The sequence below is a fragment of the Musa acuminata genome, chromosome BXJ2-4 (assembly GCF_036884655.1).
Source record: "Musa acuminata AAA Group cultivar baxijiao chromosome BXJ2-4, Cavendish_Baxijiao_AAA, whole genome shotgun sequence".
Taxonomy (NCBI): Eukaryota; Viridiplantae; Streptophyta; class Magnoliopsida; order Zingiberales; family Musaceae; genus Musa; species Musa acuminata.
The window spans coordinates 7,336,798-7,350,176 of record NC_088341.1 but is presented as its reverse complement, the minus strand read 5'-3'; the positions used below and the strand labels follow the sequence as shown (position 1 = coordinate 7,350,176).

Below are 13,379 nucleotides of genomic sequence, written 5' to 3'. Positions count from 1 at the left end.
CACGAAGATATCTACTAGGTAAAGAATTTGATCCTTGATAATAAGATCTTGATATTAATTCTGTTTTCATTGCTTCTTCAAAAAGAAAATATAGTCTAATCCCCGTCGAAATGGCTTCACGAGTGCGGCCATAGCTACGACTCCATATATGAACCGTGCATGGCAAACGGCTGCTTTTCTATATTCGAATGTGATGGCTTATTATCAGGACGGTAGTGTGTTCGTTTGTAAACGGTTAGTCTGTTTGAAATATTTTTATGGTTTTATGTTCACCTATAACAAAAAAAATATGGGTTAGAGAAAATATTTAATTCGAGATTCACAAACAATCATTTCAATAAGTGTCTACATGACACTGTCACCCGGATAGTTCTTGGGTGTTGTATTGGCACACCGTACCATTCTACGAAGCTAGAAAACCCTTAAAATGATTGTCTTGATAACCTATTTCTAAGTAGTTTTACCTTTGTACGATGAATGCACACAACCTGTATTTACAAGCTTGAAACGATCAATATACAAGAGCATTACATCGAACACCCCATTTATAGCTTTGTTTGTGGCATTATCTTTCACTTATTCGTTTCGACGTCCTTAGCTAAATCTTTAATATTCTGCTCTAGTTGTAACGTGCCTCTTAGCTCCCAAATGTTCTCTATTGCTGTTGTTGAGTAGTTGACATTTGATCCGTCATGCTGCTTCAACTCACCGATGATTCTGACTTTGGTATATGATTGGTTGAGTTATGTTGATTCTTGTTGGTTCATACGAATCATTCAAATGAAGAAAAAGACCTTTTATGCGTTAGTCTCTTAAACGTTTCATACCACTTGAATTGGGAGGATATTTATTGGAGTTTTAACTAATAGCGTCTCGTAAACTGGTTTTGGGGTCTTTCCTTCGGAAAGTTTGCCCATCAATTCCTCTTTTACTTGTCACCTTCATGTATGTTCGCATCACTTCCACTTTCAATTGATATTCTGTTGGGAAATAAAGTGGACAATCTACTCTCAATAGCACCGATCACCATTAGTGAGGATTTGACAACTGTTGTCTTATGTTAAGTTTCTTTGATGAATCGTTGAACCTGTGCAGAGCTCCTCTACTGGATAAATAAGGGAACTTGAGTACTCAGTTTCATCCATTCTCTTAAGAGTTGAGAAGACAAAGGTTACTCAACTTTGTCCGCCTCCTCGAGGGTTGTACTCTATACATCAAGTTGATTATTAGCCATCATTTGCTCTTTATCACATTTCTGAAGCACCTGAAGTATTTGCACTCCTTGCATTGAGTTAGCTATTACGATTCATCTTCTAAATGCTATCGAACTTCTGGAATACAAGAAGTTCTGCTCGAAAAAAGTTAATCTCATCTTGACTTAGAGCAAGTCTCTAATAGTTTTGGTCGTCTCTGGAATTATACTATCTTCTCCGCATCTCTATCGCATACTCATCTAAGTAGAAAAGGTACAAAACTGTATATTGTCTACTTCGTTATTTGGTCTAGCACTCCTGCATCAACTCAAAGTCCTTTACTTTCGGCTATTTTGACGAGAAGCTTGTTGACACTAGTCTTACAAAGTTCCCTGGTCTCTGCCCTTTAGCCTTGTCTCAGTACTTGGAGTTTACCTTTGCATTCTCCACCTCGTTGGTCTCTTTCACGACTAAGTGCTCTCCCTCCATGAAAGCAAGGGATCGATGACTCCACGAAAGTCTCACCTTTATTATTGCACTGCTATTCGTCACCTCGCATCTGCATCCCTTTCTTCATGATCGGTAGATCTGCCTCTCGATATTGTAGCACTCCTTTAACTCCACCTATATTCTAACCGAAGCTTAGTTTTGGGTAGCTAAGTCCCTTTAGACTCATCGTCACTTCTTCACCCATTTTGACCATCTACTTCAACACCCCTATGTTCTCCAAGTAGTTTCCCTTAATCGATGGAAAGATATACTACAACTTCCATGCATAGTCTCCACCATCGTATTGTAAGGCTCGCATCAAATTTGTTTTTTTTAGTTTCCTTGGTAGCAACGTTTGCTTACTTGGTTTTGTCCTCTAACTTGTCGGGCTCCCTTAAGCGAATGTGAGCTTTGAAACAATCCAACTCTCCAATCGCTCTGAATATACCTCTATATGATCAAGCCACCCCATAGGACTCACTAGTACTTGCACTGAAAATTTTCCTTAGTGGTACACAGCCCTCATATGTTGATGATCAAGGCTTTCATCTGATGCCAAATTCGATGCACTTACAGAAGACTTGACTTTGCGATACTATAACATTCACTCCTTGAATCTATAGCCCTTCTTACCATCATGTTGTTCACTAAAGTGGAGTTCCTAATAACTCTCGATCATACCTTCGTATAATCAAGTCCCACATGGTACTTCTCCTGTGTGTGTCGTATTGCCTTGAATTGTTCCACCATGATCCACTGCACCATATCACCTCCTGGTGACATCTCTAGTGTATTTTGATCTTTGTAGGATGAACTTGGATTGCTATATCACCACATGTGGCCTTTGCCAACACATCATAGGGTCTTTGCTACCTTCGATTGTATTGATTGTATTCACTTATTTGGTAATCGACCTTCGTTCACCCACTCTCGGGTCACACTCGGACGAAATACAACTCTAGGACAATCCATCGCTTAGTTCGCTAAAGTTGGTATGCCATTGTTTGGATTCCGGGCCTCTGCACCCCCCCCCCCCTCTCACCCAACAGCACAATCTTCGCTACGCATCACTCCTTTCGTGGCAACTCGAATGACAGGACTGCGATATATTCTTCAAGAGTATCCGCCTCCACATCCTCTTACCTCATGCTACGACCTTTTGACCCAAATTTCACATTCGCAAGTTAAGTTCCCTTAGTTTTTCTATCAAATGCTTCGTCGAGATGAGGTGCATATGCTTCAAAGCTCCCTTCGTCTTTGGCATTATGCAAGATGAGTCCACTCTATCAAAATGAGAGACTCATGGAATGACATGATCCCGCTCTTGTCTCTATAAGAGTTCATATTCTTGACTTCTGTCAAAGAAAAGCTTTGTGTCTCGACTCCATGTTTCGTCTTCTGTGTCGACTCCTTTCACGTGGCTTGGGCACTTCACCAAGTTCCACTCAAGTTGCTTTGCCCCTTGGTTTGCATTGAGTTGATGGTGGCCCTTGTGTCCACCATTCCACGGGTCACCTCTTCATTGAGTTTGATTTTCATATCGGCTCTAAGTGTACCTTCGTTTGGTTTTGCCTTAGGTCACTCCACTTGATCTCACAAACATCTACCAACGTATTATCTTGTGCAAGATCATGCAATGACTCCTTGTCACTCGCTCGATTTGTTGAACTTTGTAGAGTTGTTGTCTTGAGATATCCCCCCTCAACATATGTGGCCTGTTGCATATGATTTTCCCTCTAGAGAACTGAGACTTATCCCTCATGAATATCTGTCATGTTAGAGCAACTTTCCTTTTCACATCCTTCCCTTTGGAAATTTTGAAAACAACCATCCCCTTGGACTACTCTATCTTATCGAACAAACTATGCATTGTTCTGCCCTCACGAACACATTTGCTATATTACGACTCTTCACCAATATAGCCCCCGGTGCACCCCTCATAGCCTAGCAATATATTGAACTTACTGCACACTTTAGCCTTGAGATAGCCATGGACATTCCATCATCCGCATACAAGCCCTTACATGAGTATCAAATTCTTCGAGTTAACAATTCCCCTCACATTGGTGAGTTTTGCATAACTTTTTCAGTCACTAAATAATGCATCCTATGTTACACAGTCTCATCCTTTGCCAAGCGCTCCACTTACCTTGAGCATCATCAAGTTTGGTTGCCAATGTCGAGTTGTAGCTCGAACTTAACCATCATAACCTTTATGCACTATGCATTCTTCTTAATTTGCTTATCCTTGTGGTGCCTCTCGTGCAAAGGGTTAACTATTCCTCTAAATACCAATCTAGGATGCTTGCTTCTCTCAACAACTCCATTCCCTATATCTCAACACCCGTTTTTTCCAAATAGTAATGCATGTTGATTGCTCTCAATGTAACCCCGCTAAGTCCCCTTCGCATGCTAAGTGTTTCTAAATATGCTTGTCTCGTTCTGATACCATCTATTACAAACTTAGCTAGTTTTACCCAAGTTATACGACACTCTTACATGTTCGTTCGTAAATAACATACAAAAGACATATAATGGATCATTTCAACAAACACTTGATAGACAATAAAAATTACAAATATGAACTTTACAAGCTTTGAATGATCACATGACAAAAGGTCAAAGGTGATCTACCATAAACTAAAGTTTCCACAAGTGCCTATATGATATTTCTATGGGAACAATACAGTGAACCAACCCTGAACACTATTCCAAAGATCCATTGTCACTCGAGTAATTCTTGGGTGCTATACTGACCGACACTTGCACTACTCTACGAAATTAGAAAACCCTCAAAATAATTACGAAATTAGAAAACCTTCAAAATAATTATTTGGTTTGTTTTTGAATAGTTTTACCTCTACACGATGATTATATATAACCTATATTTACAAGTTTGAAATGATTAAAAAATCAATCAAAATAAGACCGTCCTGTAAAAAGTCCACGGGATAACAAGTTATTGTCAGCAGTTAACTGTCATCAAATCAGCAGCACTGCAGTCCGAAAATTGTGATCCTCCGGTTGGAATTCCGCTGTGGTTCTTCGAGTGTTCTATTCGTACACATCTTCATCTGGAAAGAAATATGGCTTTTGTCAAATAACAAATCTAAACTAGACATGTAAATTTGCAAAAGCAATTACCAAAAGTTTGAGCAAAGATCTTTTTTTATCAATATAATGCAGCATATATGGTTTCAAATATCTATCAGACCAATTATTGGTACGGAATTATAACTTTTAGGTCCTATCAAATAACAGTATCAAAACAGTGTTATTCAATCCATCGGAACCATATCAATCCAGTAAGTTATCCAAGTATTGGACCACGATTTAAATTCTTCATATAAATTGTGAACTAATAAGAGGGTTCCTCTTAGATTCAACTTAGGATAATGCCAAAATCAAGTGACAAATTGCAGATTTTCTAGCTGAATTGATGATAAAATTAAAGTATCAAGAGAAACTTACGCTCTTCTTCCTCCATATTTAAATCGTCCTCATCGTCATCAAAATCGATATTCTGTAAGAATAAATAGTTCAAACAGTGAGAAGGAAACTAATCATAAATGATAATAATAGACAATTATGTATCTGCTTGCAGCTAAATAGAAACCAATTAGTTAAGTCAGCCAAACAAACCAAATGAAAAAACAAAAACATTGAAGGACTTCATTCAGTCAACCAAATAAATACTACAACAACAGTTATCTGCAGTATCTTGTTGGGAGAGGAGCTTTTAGATGTGGAATGAAGTCCAGGAGTGTCCATCCAGTGTTCTAAATTTTGGTTTATGAGCTTGCCTACATATCCAAAGTTGGTCATTAACCACCTTAGGCAAGGGTTTATTGAATGGTTGCATATGCAAAATATGTGCTCATGCTAACAGCTTGTGTAGCCATCATATTTTCCACATAATTTGAACCTTTTCTCCCTATAGCTTTCATATCCCTTCCTTACTGGTGCACTACCTGCTCCTGTAAGATGATGTTCAAAATACCCTTGATAAAGTTGGCAACATCAACAAGCCTCCAACTTCCTTACTGGTGCACTACCTCCAATATCTTTTTGTTTTTTTTTTTTCCGCTAGTTTGGGAGGGCTTCCTAAATTACAAACAATCCACTCAAAGGCATGTCTAGTCGTTGCATAATTCTCTAGAAAACAAATCCTTGACTTTTGAGATGAAAGGAATCTAGCGAGACATGACAATGCAAATACGTTTTTTATTATTCTTCTCTAATTGATTTCTGACCCACAAGCCATAGGAGTTTGGTCCAAATCAAGATTCCTTGACTTGCTAGCAGGCAAGTCGGGTCGGGATTAGCCCCATAACACCTTTACTACTACATCTCAACCAAACGTCCAAACCTAACCATTCCCATAAATAACTTATGGAATAACAAATTTTGAATTATGTTGACCTTATCCATCAAGCATACATTCATGTACTGCAGACAATCAGCATACCTACCTGCATCAAATTGTTCTTCAAATGATATAGAACTGAACATAACAATTCTTATTGTCCCCTAGTTAATAGGAAACCAAGGGTTGATAGGCTGTCTGCCAAACAAAGTTCCTACTAACTGCAGTACAATCCTACTATACCAAACTGACTATGATGGAATTATCTAATAGGGTACAACCACACAATTGATTTGTGGAAAGTTGAAAAGAATATCACTTGAATACAACCTGGATTATAGATGATTGGAAAAATCAACTAGATGTTCTTTTAGTTTCTAGAAGCTAATTTGCAATAAAACCACAAGTTGGAGGAGATATCCTAACTTTCTATTGGAGTTCACAAACAAGTTTACATCACTATTTGGAGGCCAGCCACTGAAGTGGAAATTTAAAATGTGCTTACCTGGTTATAATCATCATCATCACTGGACTCCTCTTCTACTTCTTCTTCTGCATCTTCCTCATCATCACTTTCACCTTTTTTCTCCTTCAACACCTTTCCATCCTGGCCCTGAAATTTATAAGTGGTAGTAGAAACACTGAAATTGCATCATCTGCTTGGACATCTAAAGGCATATATATGTAATGAAGTCTGTTCCTTGCCTTGTAATTCTCTTCAAGCTTTTCAAACAAATCAAACAGCTTATCCTCTGTATCATGCAACAATATTGAAGTTAGAACCTTTCAATCATATCACATCATAAATTATAAAGAAAAGAACAGTGATCAATCATCTATATTTTAGATAAAATCAGCATATGAAAATGAACTTTGGATGCTCAAGTAAATAATCTTCAAAAACATAAAATGAAAAATGAAATAGTGATGAAAAGATGAAATACAAAGGTTAAAGCAAAAGAAATTATAAACCTCCGACAAGGCATATGACTCTTGCACTAAGATCTCAATACTCAGAAATCAATTTACTTAACCAGTCAATTACATCAAATCTAGGAACAAGGTAGCTTTTTCTTAAAAAAAATAATGTTTTTGGCTGTAACAAGAACAGTAATAATAACTCCATTTAAAAAATCTGCTGATTGTTACAACCAGAGAAAATACTGGTGTCAAAAACCTCAATTCTTCGCTTTAGACATGATATATAATTCAAGCAGCTTTAGGAATTAAAACTGTTCACTTAATCCTTTTTCCCACCAACATGAATTAGAATAAAATAAATAAGATTCCATGAAAGATATAATGAAATTAATGAATGGTTGTCCACATAATGTCAACCCTCTAAAGTTGATGAGAAGTTCCAAACAAAGCCTATTTTAAAAAAGAGAGGGACTTGCCAAAACAATGGAGAAGGCTAGTTAGCAAGTCAAAAGAATCCACCTCAAAGAAATTTATGCTTATGCAACCCGTATGAAGAAATTACTAATCCCCAAGGCAAACTAAATGGACAAACTAACCAAACAAAAGAAAGAGTTGGGCGAGCACAACGTTAAATCTTCTTGATAATTAAGAGCTCATATGAGGATTAAAACAAGTAGCGGAAAATTTACATGTAGCAATGGCTTAAGTTTGTAAATATTCATCGAACCTGGAGCTCGATCCCATCGTAATTTCTTGTTCTCATGATGCACACGTTTGGATCCTGAAAACCAGTGTTACTTAATTGACCTCAAACATACGAACCAAAAAGAAGAATAACAAATCTAGTATATCATTTTCTTAATTATACATTAGCCACTTATGAACCCCAAATATTGTTACCTTGAATAAGTTCAGATGGGAAATTTGAAGGTGTTAGTTTGAGATAATGTGCAAGAGCTTCACGTTTTCCTTGTGCCTTTTGCTTGAACCTGTCAGAAAATCGTTCGATTTCTGTAACTTGGCTCCCTGACAAACACACACACACAACAAAATGCATACAAATATTGTCAATGTAACAAGGATTCAGTTATGCAGAATAAAACAGAAAATTGAAGTAGGTCATCCCATGATAGAGCAAGATCTTGCATAACCATAACAATAAACAATAACAATAATAAGGCAATAAAGGAATAGCATTGTATTCCCAAAAAAGAAAAAGAATATTTCACCGGAAATCAAAGACGCATGTCTCTTTTTCTTATTGAAATAATAATGACAATGAATATGCTTTTTTTCCATAATAACCGTCGTGTATTAAGAACAGAATTGGAGAATGAATATGTTTTGGAGGAGCTATACTCAGGCAAAAAAATATTTCCCTGAAACTCAAAGACGCATGTTTTTTTCAATTAGACAGAATAATGACAATGAACATGTCTTGGAACTTGGAAGGGCTTTACTCACGCAAATAAATAATATCTCGGTATCAGAAGGAAAAAGATTTCCACTTGTCAGTATGGTTCATATAATCCAGACTATCCAGTATTTGTCAATCTTAGAAATGACCAATATTGGATAAATTTTTATATTTTTTGGCTGGCACCAGAGAGCGTAGGTTGGTATACCACCTGATACACTGGTGCTGTACCAGTCCAGAAGATTACAGTATCAGACCAATATTTATTCATGATATATCTAGCAAAACAACCAACACAGTAAATCAAACCACCAAGCACTCTATTGTATACAGTGATGGCCACAACTAACTTCAAAACATAACTTGTTGAGCTTTCGGCTGAGAAAGCTAACGTAATTATTTGAACCTCAAAATGGTTAATATGTCTAACACAAAATTCTTTGACAAAAGAACATTGTAGTTCTAATCCTAGATATTCAGCATAAGCAGCAAAAGTAGCCACTCATAGAAAAGAGTTCCACACACCAAATATTTAAATCTCCACATAGACATTTCCACATGTAGCAAAATTCTAAATGATTGATTAAAGACACAGAGCATAATATTCTGCCTGTATAGTGCATTTTGGTTGTTTAAAGTTTAAACAAAATCTATAAAAGAATAACATCAAGAAGAGGTATATATATCCATGAATCCTCTCATATGGAATTATGATATACATAGCGGACAATATTTTAGACCTCTAGGTTTGATTTTTATTATAAAACTTATTGATTCACTTAATTGCGTATTTTGGGATCGGTACTTCTCTATAAAAGTTACAAGGCTTTCTAGAGAATTTTGAACCATAGTACGAATACCTGGGCTTTTCACACTGTCCAATCTGGTTTAGGGTTTTTATTAAAAACTTTTTACTAATGCCCTCTCTGTCTCCCAAGCCCTCAACCCTATTTCTCGCACCAACTGTTGCTGGCTTTGCCAGTCGTTGGCCCACCTGGTGCCTCTTCTCCTCAGCCTCTTCCTCCACCTCCTCTTCCTAGTCCTCTATGCATCATTCTCTAGCTCCTCTTTCTCAATGCTGACCGGTATGTTAGCATAACATGTGCCAGTATGCCGATTTGAATTGCACCGAAACTTTAGACCTTGATTTCAATTGAACCCAATATCATCTTCACATCTAGAAGATTTCAAACCGAAATGTTTGTACACCTATATGGACATGTGATAAACACACACCATATCTAACTTCAATCAATCACAGAAACTGTTCTAGATGGAAACTGTCCCACCCACTTCATCCCTACAGCATACGTGTTACAACAAACAAAATGGAAAACGGATGAATTAAAAATCTAGACCATGTAACACGTAGCATATTTCTCTATAGAATATTAGTGTGGGATACCCATGCTTTAGCATATCAATCACTGCACATTATATACCAAGCCCAAGCTAATATGGTCAAATATAAAGAGTATGCTATGCATTTAAAAAACATAGGGTAAAGAACCAAGAATTGCCAAGCCTGAGATAGATTAGGTATGCAAACATAGAAATTCTAGTGGTGACCATATTTGATTATATTAAAACTATGGTACTTTGGTATCAGGTTGGGATCAAATCAGTAAGGATCACACTTAAACCAGATCCAGATAAATAGGTCCAACGAACAACTCTATTGCATTTGCAATATGTTTGAGTTTGTCAAAAGTAGTTTATCAAAGTAAAGTACAAAAGGCATACTTATTAGTTTTGTATAACCTATGTTACTTCTGATAACACACATTTTCCAATGTAAAAGACAAAAACAAATATTAACCTTAAGATGATAAATTGTTAAAGAACGTAACAAAGAATCCAGAGCTCGATCCTTACTTGATTTAGAGCCTCCCTCTTGCAAATTGTAGCAAGAGCCTTTCCAGAAATATTCCAACTTTATCTTTGATGCTATCAATGCTTTTACTTCATTTGATAAAGGATCAACACTAGGCACACTAGGCAAAGTAACATCTTCCTGCAGAATAACAATCATCACATGCTATTTAGTACGATCTGCTGCACGACCTGTAGATAACATGATACTGATTCACATCCTATATTTCAAAGATACCAAATACTATATTTTTCACCAATGTTTCTGCTGCCAGTGGTAGTGGTGCTTTTAGTAAGATCTCTCTAACCAGTGCTCGTCGAGGTCATATATGAAATAATAATCTCTCTAATGAATCCAATGTATGTCCTAAACAAGCTTCTTGTCACTTACCAAGAAAGTTGATTAAAAAATTCACAATGCCATTCTTGATAATTGATAAAGACAAAGGGCACAAGGAATTTATAGGTGAAACCAATTCCATAAGATAATGGAAGGGAAAACCTGATAACGCCTAAAGGTCTTTTCTTTAAACCTATAAGGTTGAACACATGATGACAAGCAGGTTTATGAGTATGACTATTTGTGAGTATGTTTTCATTAAGCTGAAAAGTTCAGCTTCTTGAACAAAAAACCTCTCAGTTTGAATCCATGTGTCAATGATCTCAAACTTTCTGCTTTAGCAGTTCTGTCTCTAGTCATATAATGTAATTTATGATACCACAAGGCAGCAGCAACAGTTCATACAAGCATTCAAAGACATATTTAAGGTGCAGGACCGGACTGGTAACTCTAAGTTTAAGTTCAGGTGAGTTTCCAAAACCAATATCTTAATCTTAATAGGGCTTCATAGTTTTTAGTGGAAAAGCAAAAAACTTTAGGTTGTTCTTTTACAACAACCTTCAAAAATGAACTTTTTTTCAAGAAGTGCCATCTCGAAGCTCATTCATACACCTAATAGTTTAAGACAGATGCTACTTATTCAGCAGGCAATAGTCGAATTTAAATTTGTAGTAAAACAAAAACTTTATGTTGTTCTTTTATAAAAATCTGCAAAGTTGAACTGATTTTTCCAAGGAAAACCATCTTGAAGCTCATTTATAACCCTTATAGTTTATGTTAATTGAAAGTCCTCCTAACAGATGCTACTTGTTCAACAGACAATAGCCAAATTTAAATTTTTAGTAGAAAAACAAAAACTTTGGGTTGTTCTTTTATAAAAATCTGCAAAGATGAACCAGCCTCATCCTGAAGCTCATTCATAGACCTTACAGTTTATGTTAATTGAAAGCCTCCTAAAAGATGCTACTCGTTGAACAAGCAAAAAAATATTACTTACATGTAGCTAGCATACTATCCATCTTCAAAAACAAGATTTTATTCATATTACAAGTTCCAAAACAGAACCTTCAAAGGTGCTAAAATTCTACAGCAGTCATGATAACAATTAATATGTCACCATAGAATGAATGAGAAGGACGATTAAAGGCCACTTCTAAGTTTGTACTTTGCCTTTGCTAGGTCAACATGGAATCACGATAAAAGACCAAAATATAAGCAGATCACTATAAATTTGTCCTCTTGTCCTGCTATGTCCTCATCCAATCGAAAGAAGAGGCCAACTAACCGGGAATTCTTCATAAGGTACATGCTTTGCAATTCGGGTGTCATAAATTGCACCCATACCACGACCACGACCACCTCGGCCCCTGCCCCGGCCTCTAAATGCCATCTGCGAATAGTAAACGATAACAAATATATTATATAGTCATATATTGCAGTTAAGCATTAAATAAGAACTGACCCAGATAAACAAGTGAAAACATATCGAAGAGAAAGAAACAAGCATACATTAGATCGACAGGAAGTTGCAATCCTTGAGTTAAATAATCACTAGCACATTCAAGAAGGACAAGAAAAATAAACAATAACCATGATCAAATAATAAAATGCCCCTTTTGTGTCAGTATCTTTCCTTTTTTTTGTGAAATAACTACATGCACAATAATTCATCTTGGAAAAATCCTAATTCTCAAACACTAACAAAGATCTTCCACAATTTGAACGAATCAAACAGAGTCCACTAAAGAAAGGGGCAGCGGGGACCGCCTCCCGGGGTGGTGGGGTGCTGTGGTAGAGAAGAAGGGCGGAGTCGAGCGAGTAGAGGAAGGGTGAGTGAGTTGCGAGCGAGAAGAGGATCGCTAGAGAGAGGGAGAGAGAGCTACGATAGAGGAGGTACCGGAAGAAGGCCTCGCGTTGCACCGCCGCCACCGCTGGAAGAATGCTGGTCGTTGGTTGTTCGAGTCGCCGATCGACTTGCACGCAACAGGTAGGAGTATAGGAGGGGATGCCTAGGGTTTCCCGCGAGAGAGAGAGAGTGAGACGAAGCGTGGCAGGGAAGGAGAACAGCGCGCGGAGACGTTCGGTCTCAAACACTTACCTGGTTGAACCCAACACTAATGCTTACTACGCGACTCGAGTCCATAAGTAGCGCCCGAAAGGCAATTCCGAGGCAAACTCGTACACTATTGTTGAGCCAACAAGATGGGCCAAACGGGCCGAGTCACATGGGCTAAGCCCATCTATGGTATATTGTTCAGCTAAAGCTGTTTAACTCACCAGTGTTCATGATTAATTACATAAAAATAATAAAATAAATCGTTCATCTGTATAATCATTTTTAAGATCTTTACATGTGTCATATATATATATATATATATATATATATATCTGATAATAGTCTCAGAATTTTGTGAAACCTGTAGAAAGAAACATGCCCAAATCACATCTATAAGTCTTTGACTCGGTCAACCCAATTACGTTGGATTTGGTGAATCCCACGTACCGCATATCCAATAGAAGTGCATGTTCTCGGTGTCGTTCTCCTATTGGATACGGAGAAATCCTCTGTTTGAGATCGAACGGCTGATAAATCGTATGGGTTTCCGCTGTGTTAAATCATCAGTAATGTCACCGTCTCACGGTTGGCCCCACGCATTAGTTGCCCTATCAGTCCGTTGATAGCTTCGGGGTTATAAGGCCAACTGGTTATCTAGGTGATAAGCAAGCGATCGTATCCCTGAGTGCCTCTGTCTAAATCCGGCCTCTGTTTCGAGAGTGGAG

At 37.3% G+C, this 13,379-nt stretch overlaps 1 protein-coding gene across 1 annotated transcript; it reads right to left on the bottom strand.

Moving 5' to 3' along the window:
- Positions 1–4,491: 4,491 nt before the first annotated feature.
- Positions 4,492–12,642, bottom strand: LOC135608968 (uncharacterized). The gene is made up of 9 exons (XM_065102054.1): positions 12,496–12,642; positions 11,884–11,988; positions 10,262–10,400; positions 7,870–7,995; positions 7,697–7,750; positions 6,754–6,800; positions 6,554–6,661; positions 5,154–5,205; positions 4,492–4,756 (listed from the first exon to the last, which is right to left on the bottom strand). Exons 2-9 carry the CDS (start codon positions 11,986–11,988, stop codon positions 4,737–4,739), a joined length of 651 nt encoding a protein of 216 aa, XP_064958126.1. The 5' UTR covers positions 12,496–12,642; the 3' UTR covers positions 4,492–4,736.
- Between the last annotated feature and the right edge of the window lie 737 nt (positions 12,643–13,379).